General features: G+C 41.3%; 1 protein-coding gene across 2 annotated transcripts in view; it reads left to right on the forward strand.

Annotated features, from left to right (window-relative positions):
* Nucleotides 1-1,343: 1,343 nt before the first annotated feature.
* LOC111271673 (uncharacterized) overlaps nt 1,344-16,593 on the forward strand; it is a 39,658-nt gene continuing 24,408 nt past the window's right edge. For both annotated transcript variants that reach the window (XM_022852621.2, XM_022852622.2), the window contains exon 1: nt 1,344-2,565. In XM_022852621.2, coding sequence (XP_022708356.1) covers nt 2,202-2,565 — 364 coding nt within the window. In that variant the 5' untranslated portion in view covers nt 1,344-2,201. The remainder of the gene's footprint in view (nt 2,566-16,593) is intronic.

Here is a 16,593-nt window from a genome sequence, read left to right on the forward strand (position 1 = left end):
ACGATCATAGCAGACACAGACATGTTCTGTATCCTATTAGAATAAGGATTTTGCTACATTCTGCGCAAGATATACTTTGATGCCAGTTTACCCTAACAATAATGCCTGGTTCACATTCTGGCTAAACGTGTGCATGGTACAGGACACAGCTTTGTTCCGTCTCGGTAAGGCTCCGCTCTTACGTGCTACTTGTGCATGTATCGACACCGCATCATCGGTGAAAAGTGATCCATTCTGCGTTCCTAATAGGTACATTGATTATATTTTGTATAAAGCACAATTTTCGGGAAATTCTTACCTATTGCTATTCTGAATCTTCGTAATTTGAATTACATGGCTATGCACGTGAAGGCCAAATTGTACTTCCTTACAGTTCGCTAGAAATCAAATTGACCGCATACGCGATCGTTGCCCGTCATTCTTGTGTTTAAGCACAGGTGAGCTTCAGCTTTTTCCTAATAGAAAAAAAAAAGTCATATAAATTAGGTACCATGTAACACTGAATGCAGCGCTCCAAAAGAGACCTATTCACATATGACTGAGTAAGTTTTTCAACACGTGCGTTTTAGACACTTTACATGGCATCTCTATGATAAGCTGTGTAACTTTGTTCATGGCTCCGAAGTCTCTCAACACATCGTAGATTTAATGTATCGAGTGTTTTTACCAAAAAAAAAAAAAAAAAAAACAATTCCTTGAAGTTTAATTTGTATGATTTCCTAATGGCTAGACGGCAATGATCTAGAACAGATTGCTTGACGGTTTTCTACCGGCCTTTTCGTGTGCTGCGTCAGCCAGATAACAATTTATTTGATCAACAGTTACGGCCGAGCGAAAGTATTGGAGTATAGCGGTAATTACGCATATTTCTGTTACTATTCGAACACAAAGGCTATATTGTTGAATTGTGTCATATTTCCTAGCTATCATAGCTAAACAGAGTCAATCACAAGAAGCAAGTCCTAACATATATCGTGTAATCTCATTGAGGATTCCTCTAACCCAGTCATGGTAGTTACAAGAAACTAAAAGAAAACATTACACATACTGTTGCGTGAAATTCTGGAAAATAAGATTATGTCTTCAAAGCACCTATTTCGTTAAGGACAAACGTTACTCCATACTTTGTGCTTATTTTGCGCCTAATTTTACACAAAATATTACGTAATAGGTGGCTGTGTCAGTTTTTTGACTGTCCTGCACCCGATCTCGCCGTCCTCTTAAATAAGGGATAAGGTCCGATCGGTTTCGTCCTCAGCTTCGAACTGTCGTGCCCTCTCCACCAGCCCTTGCCTTGAGCTTCCTTTCCCAAAAACCCCTTAGTGAACCCACGAGTTGGACAAGTACTTCAGTAGATTGCTCGCCAGCGTGCTTGCTATGTCCTGAAAGTGAGATGGTGCTTTTGTGCGGTCGGTCATTGGTAGGTTTAGAATGCCTTTGATGTTGGTGCGAAATGCGTGCGATACCGCAGAAACGGCCCAGTGTGATGTGCATGTGTGGGTACACCTGAACACAGTTTGCTAGCTTATCTGGGCTAAGACTGGTGTTTGAACCATAATACTCGAAAAAAAAAAAAAAACGTAAACGATAACGAAAAATGAACGACAGTCGTTCACGGTTTTCCAATCGGATTCACACAGTGCGCATTGAGAATTTATCCACCGGTGCAACGGCTGTTATATTATACATACCACGTACTATGTACACTTCAAGCCACAACTAATTGGTGCTTCTTGCTATTGAAACTAGAAAGTGGGGTTTCTTTTGATATTGCTTATTCGCTTCAGGCAACACTGTCCATTTGAGGTTTCAGCCACCATCATAACTAACCCTGTCCGGGACAAATGAATCGCGGCGTGTCGCCAGAGTGTTCAGTATACAACGACGTGAGGATATGATCTGATTTGAAAAGAACGTGTTAGCGCTACCATACCAACTGATGGCACCAACGCATTCTACAGCGTTGTCTCATAACCGGAACAATATCCAACACCTTCAGCAAAGGTAGCTGTTCATAGCACATAATGCCCTTGCGCTCGCCCATTGTATCACTCAGCTCGACGACCTCGACACCATCAGCGGCACCCGAGAGGGAATTCGAGCGTGCGACCTCCTGTCTCGGTCAAGGCCGGCCGGATCATAGTAGTAATTAATGTCTTTACGGACAAAGGTGTTGTCGTCTTCTTGTACAGAGCTCGAAGATGGCGTATTTGCTCGACTTCGGTAGTGTCCTCGACGGGCCCAGTGGCGACCGCAATAACAGAGCAGTCTTGCTCTCTCCTACTGATACGACACGCCGCCCAATGCCCACTCCACGTGATAGCTGGTTAGCATCGCTAATCGTTGCGATGGGGACACTGGCGTTAGTGGGACTGTGTGTGACGCCGACGCGTGCGGCAATTGCAAACAAACCCTTGTTGGCAGGATTGGTTCGCACCCGATCGAGTAACAGCCATGGTTCGACGTACCACAAGACACAGTTGGCGGATAGCCGGCAGAGACACCACCATCATCAGCGCCATCATACCACGGTAACAGCTGCCGCCGTAAACAACGATATGATCGGTTAGTTTCGGGCCATGTAAACGAACCTGAATGAACGCACGAACGAGAGGGGACCCCCTGATTCGCATGTGGTATGGCGCCATTTTTGCCCAATCAAATTATAATATCTCATTTCTTGAGCTTCTTGTGATTCTATTATAACTGCGTGCCGAAGCTCTTTTTGTGAGCATATATATATATATATAGCTTATTCTTAGAATCATGGCGATTGCATGGTAGCGTTCAGTTGCGTTTTGTAACTCAGGGGTAGTAGTTCTTCGGTAGTATCTAATCGTGTTATAATGGGTAGATACTTTTTTTTTTACTTATTTATTTTAACTAATGCTTCATTTCATAGATTTAAGTTCGTTCAATCTCGTTGGTGAAACTCTGTCCCACTTTTAGCTAGCCCGTTCAAACAAAAATATCTGCGAAGAACCCTATTGGCCTGTCTGTAGCTGACGCATGCGGTTAATTCGGTGGTGTTGTGATGAACGGCCACCATTTAGAAAGCTATTTTGGGCATGAATGCTATAACGAAGCTAACTGTGTTGATGGTCGTCAACAGTATCCGAATCTATGTAAGTATTTACAAGTACCTAATGTTGGGCAATGTTTCTCAGTCGCTTTTAGTCCTATTACCACTTTTTTTATGGCAAATACGTTGGATTGATATTGAGCGAGCAGATAGGAGACATTCTTCTTAGGATAAGGAAGAGTTTTCAATTACGTTCGACATGTTCTGCCGTTACATTGGACGCGACCCGGGAAATGAGACGATCTTGTGCTCTAAAAGTCATTATTGGGAGACTAATTAATTAGAAAGAAAGGCAGCTACGACTGTACATCTGAGACGCCTATCGCTTGAATTCAACGAAGGTTGGACGCAAACGGTCAATAACTCACTTCTTCGAATCTATAACAACCGGCATCATTGGAACCATTATTTTACAGTTTACTTTTAATGGCAATCGGAAGCTCGTGTGTGGTTTGTGTAAATCTGTTGAATGCTAACGTGACCTCGGAAATAACTCGAAAGCAAGCTCGTCGTTCACAAGTAGGCCCACAAAATGGTATAAACTCTCATCTATTCTCTCATCATTCAGTTAAAACGTGTTTTTCATTACGGGAGGAGCCGTGTTCCTAACATGAAAATATTTCCAGTCTAAAAAAACACGTTTTTGCTCATTGTGCTCTTGATTACAATTAATGGCTCATTAATTTTTTCGGCTTAAGTACATAACAAACATAAGCTAATGACAAAGACGCAGTAAATATAAGTAGTCGGGTAGTAAACAGCGCTCGTTCGTTTCACACGGTTTCATAGTGGTGCGTACAACGAAATCTTCACACGTATTTGATACAGCCACTCTTCATATTTACTATGGTTGCAAAATTTCACTGTCTAGCTTATAAGATTTATTTGGAGAAGAACAAATCTTTCACCAGCTTTTTTGCCAAAAAAAATGATTCGCTTCATATTTTCGACGTCTGTGTCTAGAATAGTATTAAGGCAACACTTGTCCTTGCCCAGCTTTACTACCTACTAGGTCCGATCACATTACGAGCCTGCTCAGGCGAGACATCTCATAGGGAAGACACTCAAATGTGCGTGGTACGTACCTTAGAGTAAACCGGTTTCGAATTGGTTATGACCGAAATGCCATTGAGCCTAAAGAATTAGAACAACTGTTCGTGATCTTTCTTTATTCGCTGTTCTGTACACATATATAGCATTTACATCTAAGAGACAGATATCTTCCAATATGGCAGCCTTCTGTAGGAAGGCTGCCATATTCGAAGATCTCTGCGTCATTACATAGCTTCTTCAATTTTAATAAATGCGCCTTAAAAGAACGCTTATTTCTGAAAGAAAATTGTCGGTGGCACACATTTTCACCAATGGAAGAACATTCAATTGCTTTGAAAGCTTTCTTTTCTAATTTTACCGACCGATCAAGTTCATTGCACATTGAGTATGTCAGCCTTTACCACTTTTGAGTGTAAAAATGTCAGAGCAATCTGTATCTGAGCATAAGATTGACCAGTGTTTGCATGAGAAAAAATCTTGAAGTGAATACTGACGTATCCAGCACATTCAACTTACAGAGTTCTCGCAGATGTGTACGTCTAATCTCCGTATGCTAATTTTAGTGATTTATAATAGTAAATAATTTTTAAGGCTTTCATAACATTGTTAGACATATACGTTGTAAACGTCAAAAAAATAATAACGAGCCTTCTATGTTTTTTTCAAGTTTTCTCTTCTCATTCGATTTGCACACGTAGCCTGCTCCATCCTGTCTTAATGGAATCACTATCAAAATTTTATCCCATCTTATCTATTATAATGTCGTATCACGTAGATTTTATACCTCATTGTCACTTCATCATCAATCAGCTCGTTGATCATCTTTGACCTTTTGGCAGTGCTGCTAGATTTCGTTACTTGATTGTCTCTCCTTTACGTTTAACTCGCCAGACCACCAAATTACACTGCCGAGTTTTACGTCCGGTGTCGCTGTTAGGCATTCCATCAGACGGCTATCTCTCAGCGTGAAACGAAGTCTGTCTATGTTCAAAAGAAACCTAGACTACAATGTGTCTCTCAAATTCGCAGGCAAACAAGTTACCCGTTAAGCTATCACGGGAACTACTCTGCCTCACTTAGCGACTTCGACCTTTCTCCATGGTGGATTCGCCTAAGAGCGAAGTATTCCTCGGCGCTTTCAGTAATTCTGTTCACTTCTCGTCGCCTACTCTGGAACGTTACGCTGGATAAATATATCGTTTAGGCCTGATTATCGGATTAGATGGGCGTCCGAAGGTACTTGTTACCGGCGCTCATAGAGAACTTGTTATCCAGATTTTTTTCATCTCTCCAAACCCACACAGACCTGCTATGGAAGGTGGATGGTCAGCGCGCAGCAAATTGAAACGAGAGTTTTCGCTTCCGTTGGTCCCTTCCATACCATTACTGTTCCGGCCGCTCCAATCACTGAGATGAGCAGCGGGGTCAAATGCATTCAATTTGTTAGCTAGCTCTACGTACACCAAGTGGCCTAACAGCACACGGGCAAAGAAAGCGACGTTACCGGAAAGCCGAGAACAGTGGCCCAGTCCGCAAAAAAGGGATTACTTTATGGCGCATAGTTATCATACGGGCACAAAGAGTGTCACGCGTAGAAAGACTTGAAGCAAGCAATCGGGAAATTTTCACAAACACTATAAAAGCGTCACTCGTCATATCGTAAATTGGGCAATTTTCCATCACCGCTATCGTTTGCAGACTTGTGCTAGTACGGCTTTAACCACATTTCGATAAAGCAAGGGCAAGTAGAAACCGCGAGCAAATATCGCCGTGCAATTAGAGAAAACGATACGTAATATGTTTGCCACAAATCGTATTGGTATCTTAATAAATATTTTTCGTCATGTTTCACGTGAGGGCAACGCCACTAGGGGGCGGCAGTAATAGATGTATTCTCGTTTTCTCTGCCAAGTGCCATCCTTAATTGCGTCTACGCTATTGGGAGAAAACGCTTGAAAGGAAACATCGGAAAGCATGGGTAGAGCAATTAGAACAGAAGAGCACGCTGACTTTGTTTAGCAAAGACACTGTGCGAAGAATGTTAATCTGAAGTGTTGTCGACCGCGTACAAAATTTGCAAGCCACAATATCGGCGCGAAGAGCAAGAAGAAACGACCGCGCTGGTTGGCCGCTGAGCCGGCAGTAGGGGTCTACATCCACAAAGCTGACGTGCTGCCCCCATAGAATTTATCTACGGAGTGTTTCAAAAGATAGAGGTCAATTTCGAAACGAAGCACTTTATCTTGTGGTACCCTATAAGGCGCCGATATTTATTTTGGAGCTCATGGCTCAAATCTGTAAGATCACGACAGCCTATCGGCATTTACAACCAGATGTGATTGGGTAACAGTCACTGCTTTAATTGAGAAGGATATTGAAAATATGTACGTGTAGAAGAGGCTCTGTGGTTCAGCGGCTAAAGCCAGCGGAGTAAAATCAATAGCAGTGCTAGGTAAAAGACAATCTTAATTGTATTTATTCAATGCTTCGCGTGCTTTTTTTGAGCATAAAAAAACTATAGCGTAACAACATTTGTCATGAACCTAAAGGAGGCTTACTCGCACATTGAATGTTAGTAACACACCCATTCACGCTCGTTAGCGTAGCATCATAAGTAAGTTTGAAGTATAGTAACATCTCTTTTCGACGTAAGGTGGTATCCTGCTCTCCCGAATTCGAGACGTAAATGATTCTCGAGCACCGAATGCCGAATCAGGACTTTCGGCCTTTGTGCTGGAAACTGTGACCGCTGGGTTCGCTGCATGCCAAAACAGGGTGTGGTATGTTTTTAAAAATGCTTTTTGACAGTTATAAAAACACTCCAGCAAAACACAAATTAAAAACGAGATCTGCTAGTGATTTTACTGTGTCCGCAACGCGACACGACGGGGCAGCTCACACGAGCGCTGAAGGCATTTAGCATACTTCGAGATAAATGTCATTTTAATACTGAAATCGCAGGCGTAATGAACACCTTCTTCGCATTCTCAGATTCACTCATACTAGTTTCTTTTATTTGGCCAATTTGTCGTTTGAATAACCGTTAAGGTATGTCAACTGAAGGCTAAGTTCGTCACCTAAGTGAGCATGAGCTTTATCACATCAAGGACTAACTAAAAGAACTCTACTGCAGTCAAGCGTCCTACGCAAGTAATTTATTTGATTTAACCAATCAACTATTATAAGTTTGTACAACTTATTATATATATGTAAATACTCCTTTTGAACCTGGAATTTCTTTTGTTAATACGTTGGTTCACATGTTTACGATCTAAATCGCTCGAGAGTAGCGCCAAAAACATGATAATTTTCTTAGCACAAGAACTTTCTTTGCTTTGATTGATGTTAAAGTTAACTATTTAGGATTTCTACGGTTGGGAAAATCGTTTCGAGATGCTGCGTTTTACACGATAAGATTGAGGACATTAGAGTAGACCAATGCCAAGCATCACGAGTGCAATTCACACAGTATCTTTGCTATGTTTACCCTATGGTAACATAACTTAATGAGCTATTAACGTATAATTATCTAGGTACAAGCTGTGTCGTATCGAACACAGTATGTAGCATCCATATGTTACAATTAATGTCTGCTAATTTACGTTCGGTGACGTTCTTGGCGTGAAGTCTACCGTTTGTCGTCATCTACCTGGCGTATGATAGTGTTAGCGGAATAGCGCCATGTGAGCACGTATCACCTGAAGGCAAAAGTGACATGCTGACACCGCTAAACACTATGTTGATCGTTGGTCTGTTTGGGCGCTTCCTTTTCAGTTTTCTCCCCTTTTTTTGATCCTTTGAGTGATTTCCGTAATTAAGGCAAAAATCCCGGATCAGATTCCCGGTAGCCGGCGGCAAAGCGACTAAATCAAACGAATTGGCAGCTATATTTTCGCTAGCTCTCGGCGTGTACCCACGAATTTGTCCTGTTCGGAAACGCTTTTTACCTGTGGTCCGCTTTTTCCTCCATCTACCCTATTTTACCTGCACTGTTCTTAATCTGTCGCTTTGCCGCCTTATCTGCGTCTAATACTAGATGAAAGGAATAGTTGCTTTCAGTAAGCGCCGCCCGTAAAATGCTTTCTTCTCTATTACCTAGAAAAGTGCACCTCGATGCGACTGGCGGCTTTTCGTCCGTTTTCTGCTCCTATTTGCTCCCAGTAGTTTTCAACGCTTCATGTCACCGTTCTCTTGTGTTGGTGTTAGTGCTGCTCTAAGCAAAGGGTAACGTTTCTAGCTAGCTTGCAACGACTCCACCCGCAACCAGCCGGTTCTGAGGTAGCCCGCATGCCAGCGAACTGGCACCTTTCCGAACCAACGCGTACGAGTCCAACAGCCTCTGCAGCACGCCCCTTTTTGTCCTCACATTGAAAAATTTGTCCGCTCAAGCGACTACAAGATGACACTTGCCGCCGCCGTTGAGACTTCGATACTGCTTCGATTAGGATTATGTGGACGCTATAGTGTTTCGTTGAGGAGAAAATATTTGCTGAGGAAAACGACGGGCGGTCCAAAAACACTCGGGAAGGGAGGGTTCAGAGGAGATGGCTAACAAGAACTTAGTGGGCGAAGCCGCTAGCGGTAAACGGTGGACCTTTGCCATCTTTGCCGGGAAGTAAGTGTGTTCTTGGTTATCAGCAAATCAACTGAAACCGGACGCTATTCCCAATGGATGAACAATTCAGTAGGTGTTGAACTCTAGCAAAAAAACTTAGTTATATAGTTTGTTTTCACTAATGATTGTATTCATGATCATTACTCCGGGCAGTAAATCGTTTTTGTTTTCGTTACTGCGGCGAGCAACGTGACAGTAAGGCTGTTTGGGTTAAGGAGGTATATGATCTAGGTTGAATAAAGGAATAAGGAAGACAAGACCTTCTATCGTCGCAAGCGACGGAAGAATGTTGGTTCGCCTTCTTAGACGTGGCCCGCAGCTTGGTAGCCGTGTGAATAATTGCTCAGAATTGAGATATACAGGTGCTCCCTTGGATCTTTGTAAGTCATATATAAACACACATAATGTATTTTAATAGGTGATCTACATAAGCATTGCGTACACAAGTAGAAAGCGTTGTACAACTTACGAAAGGATTTGCAATTAACTATGTTAGGCAATGCAATAGATTTAAGCATATGTCTCATACGATCATATTTGGTCGCTTGATAAATTCGAACGAGGCGCTTTTCTAATAGTGCCTACTATTGCAACACTATAAAACACGAAAGCTCATCTGACATGAATCAACTCTTCATTATTCTTCTATATTATAGATCTTCATTATTATAATGCTCATCTTAAGCCTAAGAGAGAACGTGCGGCTCAAAGTTGCGCGTATATATTTTCCGGGTCGTTATAAGCGTAACATACAGACAACAGCTGTCGGCTTTCCTCATTTGCAAGATAGGGTGGTCAAGGTTGTGATATCTTTCAGCGAGGCAAAGAGGTATAGCCTACTGACAATTGCATAGCGGAAATCCGAATTATATTATATATTGTATCTAATTTAGTTTGATACTCACTGGGGCTGAACCGAACGGGCCAAGCGTCTGTTTTACCAAGTGCTAATACGAAGATCTCTTCCCAAGGGAGCGAACGCAATGGTTTGCTTTAGCGAAAGGTAAACATTGAATTTTAGTAATACAATTACTATCAGTAGATAAACTTACTGATGCTGCTGTTTGATATCAAAATGCCCGGAGAAAAAAACCTTTGATTGTTACAAAGCAAGACCCTTGAAACAATTTGAACTACGAATAAAGCTTGTGCCACATAACAATCTATTGTCCGATATAACTATATACAGCGACGCTATAAGGATCCGTGTTGCTAGTGATAGCAAATTTAGCAGAGTGTACAGTTTCTAGTCAGTACACACGATTACTTTGAAGCATGCATGCATGCATGCATACATGCAATGATAAATTAATATTCATTCGTGCAGCGAAACGGATTGCTTGCAGATATTAGCACGATGACAAACGAACCTGCATTTAAATATACGATAAACTAAGGATTGTCAGGCGGGGATTAGTGAATTTCCTTACTGAGACCGGAACCTCAATGGTGTTTGGCACATCCATTGAATTCCATACTGGTTTTCATCTTCAACGCTATGAAGCTATGTTGTTGTCACTTCATGTCGGCAATTGGGTGAATCAGGGAAGTTGAAATGGTAATAAATCAACTCACTCTTAATTAGGTTTAGAACTGTTGCATGTCTCTGGAGTAAACGGTCGCAAATTGCCGGTAGAGTTCGATGTTCCCGGAAATATCTATTCTATTTGTGGACTGTTTAGAATCGTATAATTTGCCGTATATACATTGTCTACTTTCTCTGCACCTATATATGATCGGACCAAAGAACGACGCTTGCCACGACACCCTGTTCGTACAAGAAAGCCTATTTTAGGCCTGTACACCGCCGTGACCTTGCCGACTCCGTTTTCTGCTGATAACGATTTTAGTCTACAATTTTACGCGATATTAAAAACGAGAGCTCTTGTGTTCGGTAGGCAAGCGGGAAAAAGAATTGCGGTTTGGAACATGCTGCAATTATACAAGGAGAACCGAAAGACGGCTTATATCTGGCACGTTGTTTGCTGAAATAGGTAGACAACCGTTTGTCGGACTGTACAATAGTTTGCTACAGTTTGAAATAGCTATAAAAAAAGTGTTTTTTTCTAATTCCTATTTCATACGCACATGTTCCCTTGTCGTACGTGTTGCAGCATTGTTGGCGTCACTTATATTATAATAACAAAGCGTATAGATAGCACATTACAGTAAGTGTGCGCCAATAACGGACTGGCGCTACTTATAGAAGGACATGGATTTTTAAAGATTTTTTTTTTGCTTTTACGTTCTTTTTCATAGCTACGCTAGGTACTACTTCTAGTCCCTTTCGTTGGTCTATTTTGAAGAGTTTCAGTGATTTCCTTGTACTAATTAGAATAAACTCTACTGATGGTTAAGTACCTAGTCGATTCGACATTTGCTTGGAGACGAGTACCTCCTTTAGAAACCGGCCAGTGTAAAAGGTACTCAAACGGCAGCACTTAGATCGAAAACGCAATGATTTAATAGTAGATGCCATAAAAATATAATACAATGTCATACAGTTACTTGATACTATACGTATGATAAGCCATTGAACTCTCATCCCAATCTCTCATCTGCCGGGCACTTTAGATAACAGCCCGCACTGGCCGCACTATAAGTCGAACGTATTTGGTAGGAAATCTGTCTGGGATACGCTCTGGGAGCGTGAGATAATACGTCGGAGTAGTTCCAATACACCGGGACGCGTTAAGAGAAACGAGTTGAAATCTGTGGGTTTCAGTTATGTACAGAACGCTTCCCTGAGCCCAAACGCTTGACAATTCAGATCGTGAGCAGGCGTGTCTTCAATGAATGTGAACTTTTGCATGTTGGCGCGTAACTTACGATAACCTCAATTCATCTCTAGTACAACATTCAACACGATGTGATTGTGTAAGATTTACTTAGAATTAGCCAAATAGGAATTAATAACAAACACAAAAGATTATGTCACCTTTCATCAAAGCGATCGATCTACTGCAAATAAATGCGATGACACATGACCGTTTGCAGTGGTTCGATAGAGACCGATTTCTCGTCTTCGAGTGAAGGCCTAAACGCAATGTTGGCCTAAATTTAGCATTCGAAATATCGTCAAACAGTCACTTAGCTTCATATCTAGTCCGTGCTTTTATGGAGAAAAATCTGTCGTCGCTGAAGTCAGTCTAATTGGTATTTTCACTTCAGTTAGAAGAGATGATCACTAGAAGCGCCCCCTGTCTATTTCGAGCTGCTTATCTGATCCACTACAATGGTAACTTGACAGAACGTCTCTATCCGTAAAATGTGTCCAACAGATAGCACTTATTAATCTCTGCGGTGGAACAACCGACCTACCATATATATTGTTAACTTATCAAATCTACAATCGTTGTAAAAAGTTGTACGCATTGATTCGTTATTTCCATCGATGCTCAGTTTTTCAATTTGGGCGCGTGATTCGTTGTAGCTAGTGAAGACATGGCTACTACGACCGTCCTCTGCGCAAAAATCTTCCTCGAAAGTAATTTACTATGTCATGTCTTATGGTTATAAACATCGGCAAGCGTGATATCCACACAGCAGTTCAGCTCAGGCGAGCTTCAATCTGAATACGCATGAAGACATCCTAGATCATAATAAACATCACACTGCAGTGATTATTAACGTTCAACTGAGTAGAGGCAGGTGACTCTCACCACAATGCCTACGGAGGCTAACGGCTGCGTTTGTGCAGCGTCAAACTGTTAAAATTGTCTATCGAGAGAGAGCGAGAGACAGATACGAACGAGAGAGTCAACAAACATATATTATCTTACTGGATGTAGATAATGATAGTACGGCGCTTGACGATATACTATTATGTTTGCCTATAGTTCTTGCAGCACTCCACATTAATACAATTAATAATGATATATTAGAATACTGGGCTGTCAGGACACAGCTTGGGGCATAGGCTACTGTCGGTCAACCGGTAGACTATTTAGTTCGTCGTTTGCCAAGACTCAATGATGCACCACCCGTTAAACTGACACCCAAAAACGTGCCCAGAATCACTAACTTACGCCAGACTCCACTATCTGTTAGAAAGCTAGCAACTATCTAGGCTCTACGAGGTTAGCCTGGCTAGTGAAGTCAACCGACCCCATTAATCTACCCCCGAACGCCTACTAACATGCTGAGGTCGGCTTAAACAGCTCGGCGCTGAGAAGACCGCCCGGGCAGCGGCTGCAGTGGAAGCCAGCGATAGACACAATTTTCTAGCTGCTATTACGCAAATGTTCTTCATTTGATTAGAATGCGGCCCGCTACTGAGACTCAGTAAATCTAAAAAGAACGTAATCTTTCTGAAGGTCGACATTTTATCACCAAATGATATGCAATAAGTATACTGTTTTCCACTATTGAAGTTCGCGGTCGGCAATGCTGACATACTTCAGGATGCCACCAGTCAGTTGCATGGCGTTTGTGTGATCATGAAGCAGTACTATACTTGTTCATTGAGTAACTTTCGTTACCTTAGGCTATGATAATTAGTAGGTTAACCGTATGTTTTGCGTACACCTTTGACGATGAAGCACTTATGCGCGATCCCAGATTAGATTAGTCTTGCAGACAAGACGGGTTACTTCAGTCCACCGTCAGATTTTGAATAAGTTATACGTAGCCAGCTGCACGGTGGCTTGCAGAACCCTGGCATGTAAGTCAATCATACTATTTCGGACATCTTATGCGCTCAGGGCAGCGTCATTGTTACAATTAGAAGTGTTTATACTAATAATTATGATAACGTATAAGCTATCTAGTATTGCTAAACTCAACGTATTTTTAGTTTCACTTTATTTAGGGGGTAACGGCGAAAAAATAGCATCAGAAAAGGGTTTACAGACCAACTTGAAATCTCGTTGTTCTAAGCTAACCGGCACTCAGTTGTTTCAAACTTTGATTTAATATAATCCTCTTTTAAATCGTACTAAATAATATGTATCATGTTATTGGTAAAATGCAAGTTTGCTTCTTATTTAGCTATGTATGTTCTTCTCATCTCTCGTCTGAACTTCAAAAACGACATAATTTCATTTTACCAGTTCGCGTTAACAAAGGAAAGCCATGATCATTGTTGAACTTAAGTCGCTATATTGTCAAGTCAGTGTTGGTGCATACATATATATATATATACGATTTCTTACGTAGAGACTCGGCAGAAAGTACTATGGCAGTAGGGAAATCTTATTTCTGTTCGAACGCAGAAAAAACTTTTCCATAGACCCTAATGGAACTTACGAATAAGTTTTTGTAAACAGTTCTATTAACAAGTGTGAAAAATTTTTGAGACATCTGGATGCAAAAGTTGCCGATTTTTCTTTTTTATAACTCTATGTAATGTCGAATGAAATTTTGAAACAAATCCTACTTTCTGCCATATGGCCAAATATAGTATTGCACGTGATTAGTTCTATGATACAGTTTGAGAATTTCCAAAAAAAAAATTAAAAAAACAGACATACATTGCCTACTAGATCGGTTTCTCGAGCGGCCTAAATCTTTTCATAGGGCTTTGAAATAAAGATCAGTCTCAGCTTAAGATGGCAAACCAACTGCGAGTGGTAACACCTGCTACTCAGTCATAGGATAATTGAGACAACGTATCTAGATCAGAATAACTGAATAAATACTACTAGATAAAACAGGGTAACTCAAACAGATAACTCAGTCTAGGTTCACACCGAGCAACCCTGCTTCAGTTTACGTTGAGGCGGTGCTTGGTGGTATCCTGGTCGTGTAAGGGAGGAATGAATATATCTATGAAGTAGGTTAATTTAACACATGTGCGATAGTTCGTACTAAAAACAGGTCAGGCAGCAACAGTCGTTTAACCTTAATATTCGCTTAATTAAATACATCAGGAACTACATTTGCAATGAATGTAAAATACCGATAGAACCAAAACTGCATTTTATTTCATTATATACTTTGCTGCTTTTGCCATACGAAACTAAATACTTATTTTTTAGGTATTAATACTCAAAGTGTGTTCATTATCTTAGGCCGAATATTATTATATCTCTATGCAGAACATGCGACAATTATAAAAACAAGTGGTCTTTTTTTGTGCCTGGTAAATGCTCTACAAGAGTGCTTATCTTTACTGTGACAATATCTAATGCTTTCGGGTCTTTTGCTACCGCTTTCGGACGGGCGTTAATTCTCGAAACGCTATTCTCCCGACTTCAGTTTCCCTGATGATCCAGCTTGTCCCCAATGGGCGGTGAGCGCACGCCTGATGGCAAGGACGGGAAGTCGCTTCTAAAGTGCTAATAGGTACATTTTTCCTAATATCCTTTCCTGGCCAAGGCGATTACCCGCTGCAACTACCCTATTTCATTAATACAGTCCGCCATCGCATTAGTGATTTACTTGCTAAGATGTCGTCAAGGGTGATTTTTAAGTTCCGGCAAGCAATTGAAATCGTACGAGATCGCCGCCAGCAGTAAACAGCGCTATGCATTGGAAACGCCAAAAACACATGAGGGCAGCTTATACATCGGGGAAGAGCTCACAAAAAGGGGGAGAGTTTTTATTCAAACAATGTCTGGGAAGCATATATGTATGCAGGACGACGTAATCCTTGTTTTTTCACAAGGCATTCAAGATTTCTAACGTGCTAGGTGTAGCGCGACATCGCTGTCCCTTTTCGACAACAGAATTTTTAGTTAACACAACGCCACTCTGATTGAAGTTAAATATTAATAGGAGAGCTGGAGGGATTTGAGAGGAGGCGTGTACAGGCTTATGACTGAGTAGAAAATCAAATGGGCACAGCTTTAGGGTCAAGAACTAAGATGTGCTACGAAAACATTGATGAGTTTATCGAGAGTGGTGGTAGTAGTTGCTTAGGTATAATTATTTCTCGGAAAACAACACGTACAATTAACCCTCTGTTTATCCGGAACTCTCAGACTGTGTTACAGCTCAGACTGGACTTCGCTTCAATCTTCTCACGCGTGAACTAATAGCTTTATGTAATTATATGTTAGCATAGTAAGCTGGTTTGGTGTAGTGCGGTAGAACTAGGACACAGAGCTGCTTCGAGGTCTGGAAAATACTCTTTATGTAAGTTATCCTTCAGGATGCGCCATCCGCTATGTCGGCAACGTGGGGAACCTGTTGTTTCCTTCAGCAGAAAACTGCACAAAATGCTGCCATTCGAAGATGTTAGAGGAAATCTTCGCAAGGGTTTAATGGTATCATGGTGTCTTCCTATGAAACCTAAAGATCTATGCGAAACGACATTTGCGTGCCTACGCGTAGCGAAATAAACATCTTCGACGAAACAGTCATGGATTAGCACGTACAGGAACAAGGGTGCTTAGTCTGCGTAACATGAAATCGTCATAAACTGATCGCAGCAGATTAGCTGAAGATTATTTTCACAGAGAAGCAAGTGAAAGTTAGTGAAATCACAGATCCCCGAGAACCTTTTTAACTTTGGAAGAGTATTTAGACGCGAGAAAGCTCGACGAAAAATAAGTACCGCATTTGTTTACTACAATTTAATTAGTGACTTCCGCCTTAGCTTTAAATCCAACGTTAACTCTACTTGAGGAAGACCAGTGACTGTATGCGCTGAATCTCAACACTAGATTTATTATTTTCTGAATGCACGGGCTCATGAGATAATCCTCGTAGATTGCCCGAGGAGCTATGTTTAATAACTCGCAGAAAATTGCGACACTCTTTATATTGCCTAACAATTATGTTTGTAATAATTCTCCTTTATTAGAAATGGCTGCATGAAAAACTATTCTTTGCCGTATATACGCCCTTCGACGTGCATTGCCGGATCGTTTTTGATGCTCACGAGTATACCAATCATCTG

This window comes from Varroa jacobsoni, unplaced genomic scaffold (assembly GCF_002532875.2).
Source record: "Varroa jacobsoni isolate VJ856 unplaced genomic scaffold, vjacob_1.0 contig00845, whole genome shotgun sequence".
Taxonomy (NCBI): Eukaryota; Metazoa; Arthropoda; class Arachnida; order Mesostigmata; family Varroidae; genus Varroa; species Varroa jacobsoni.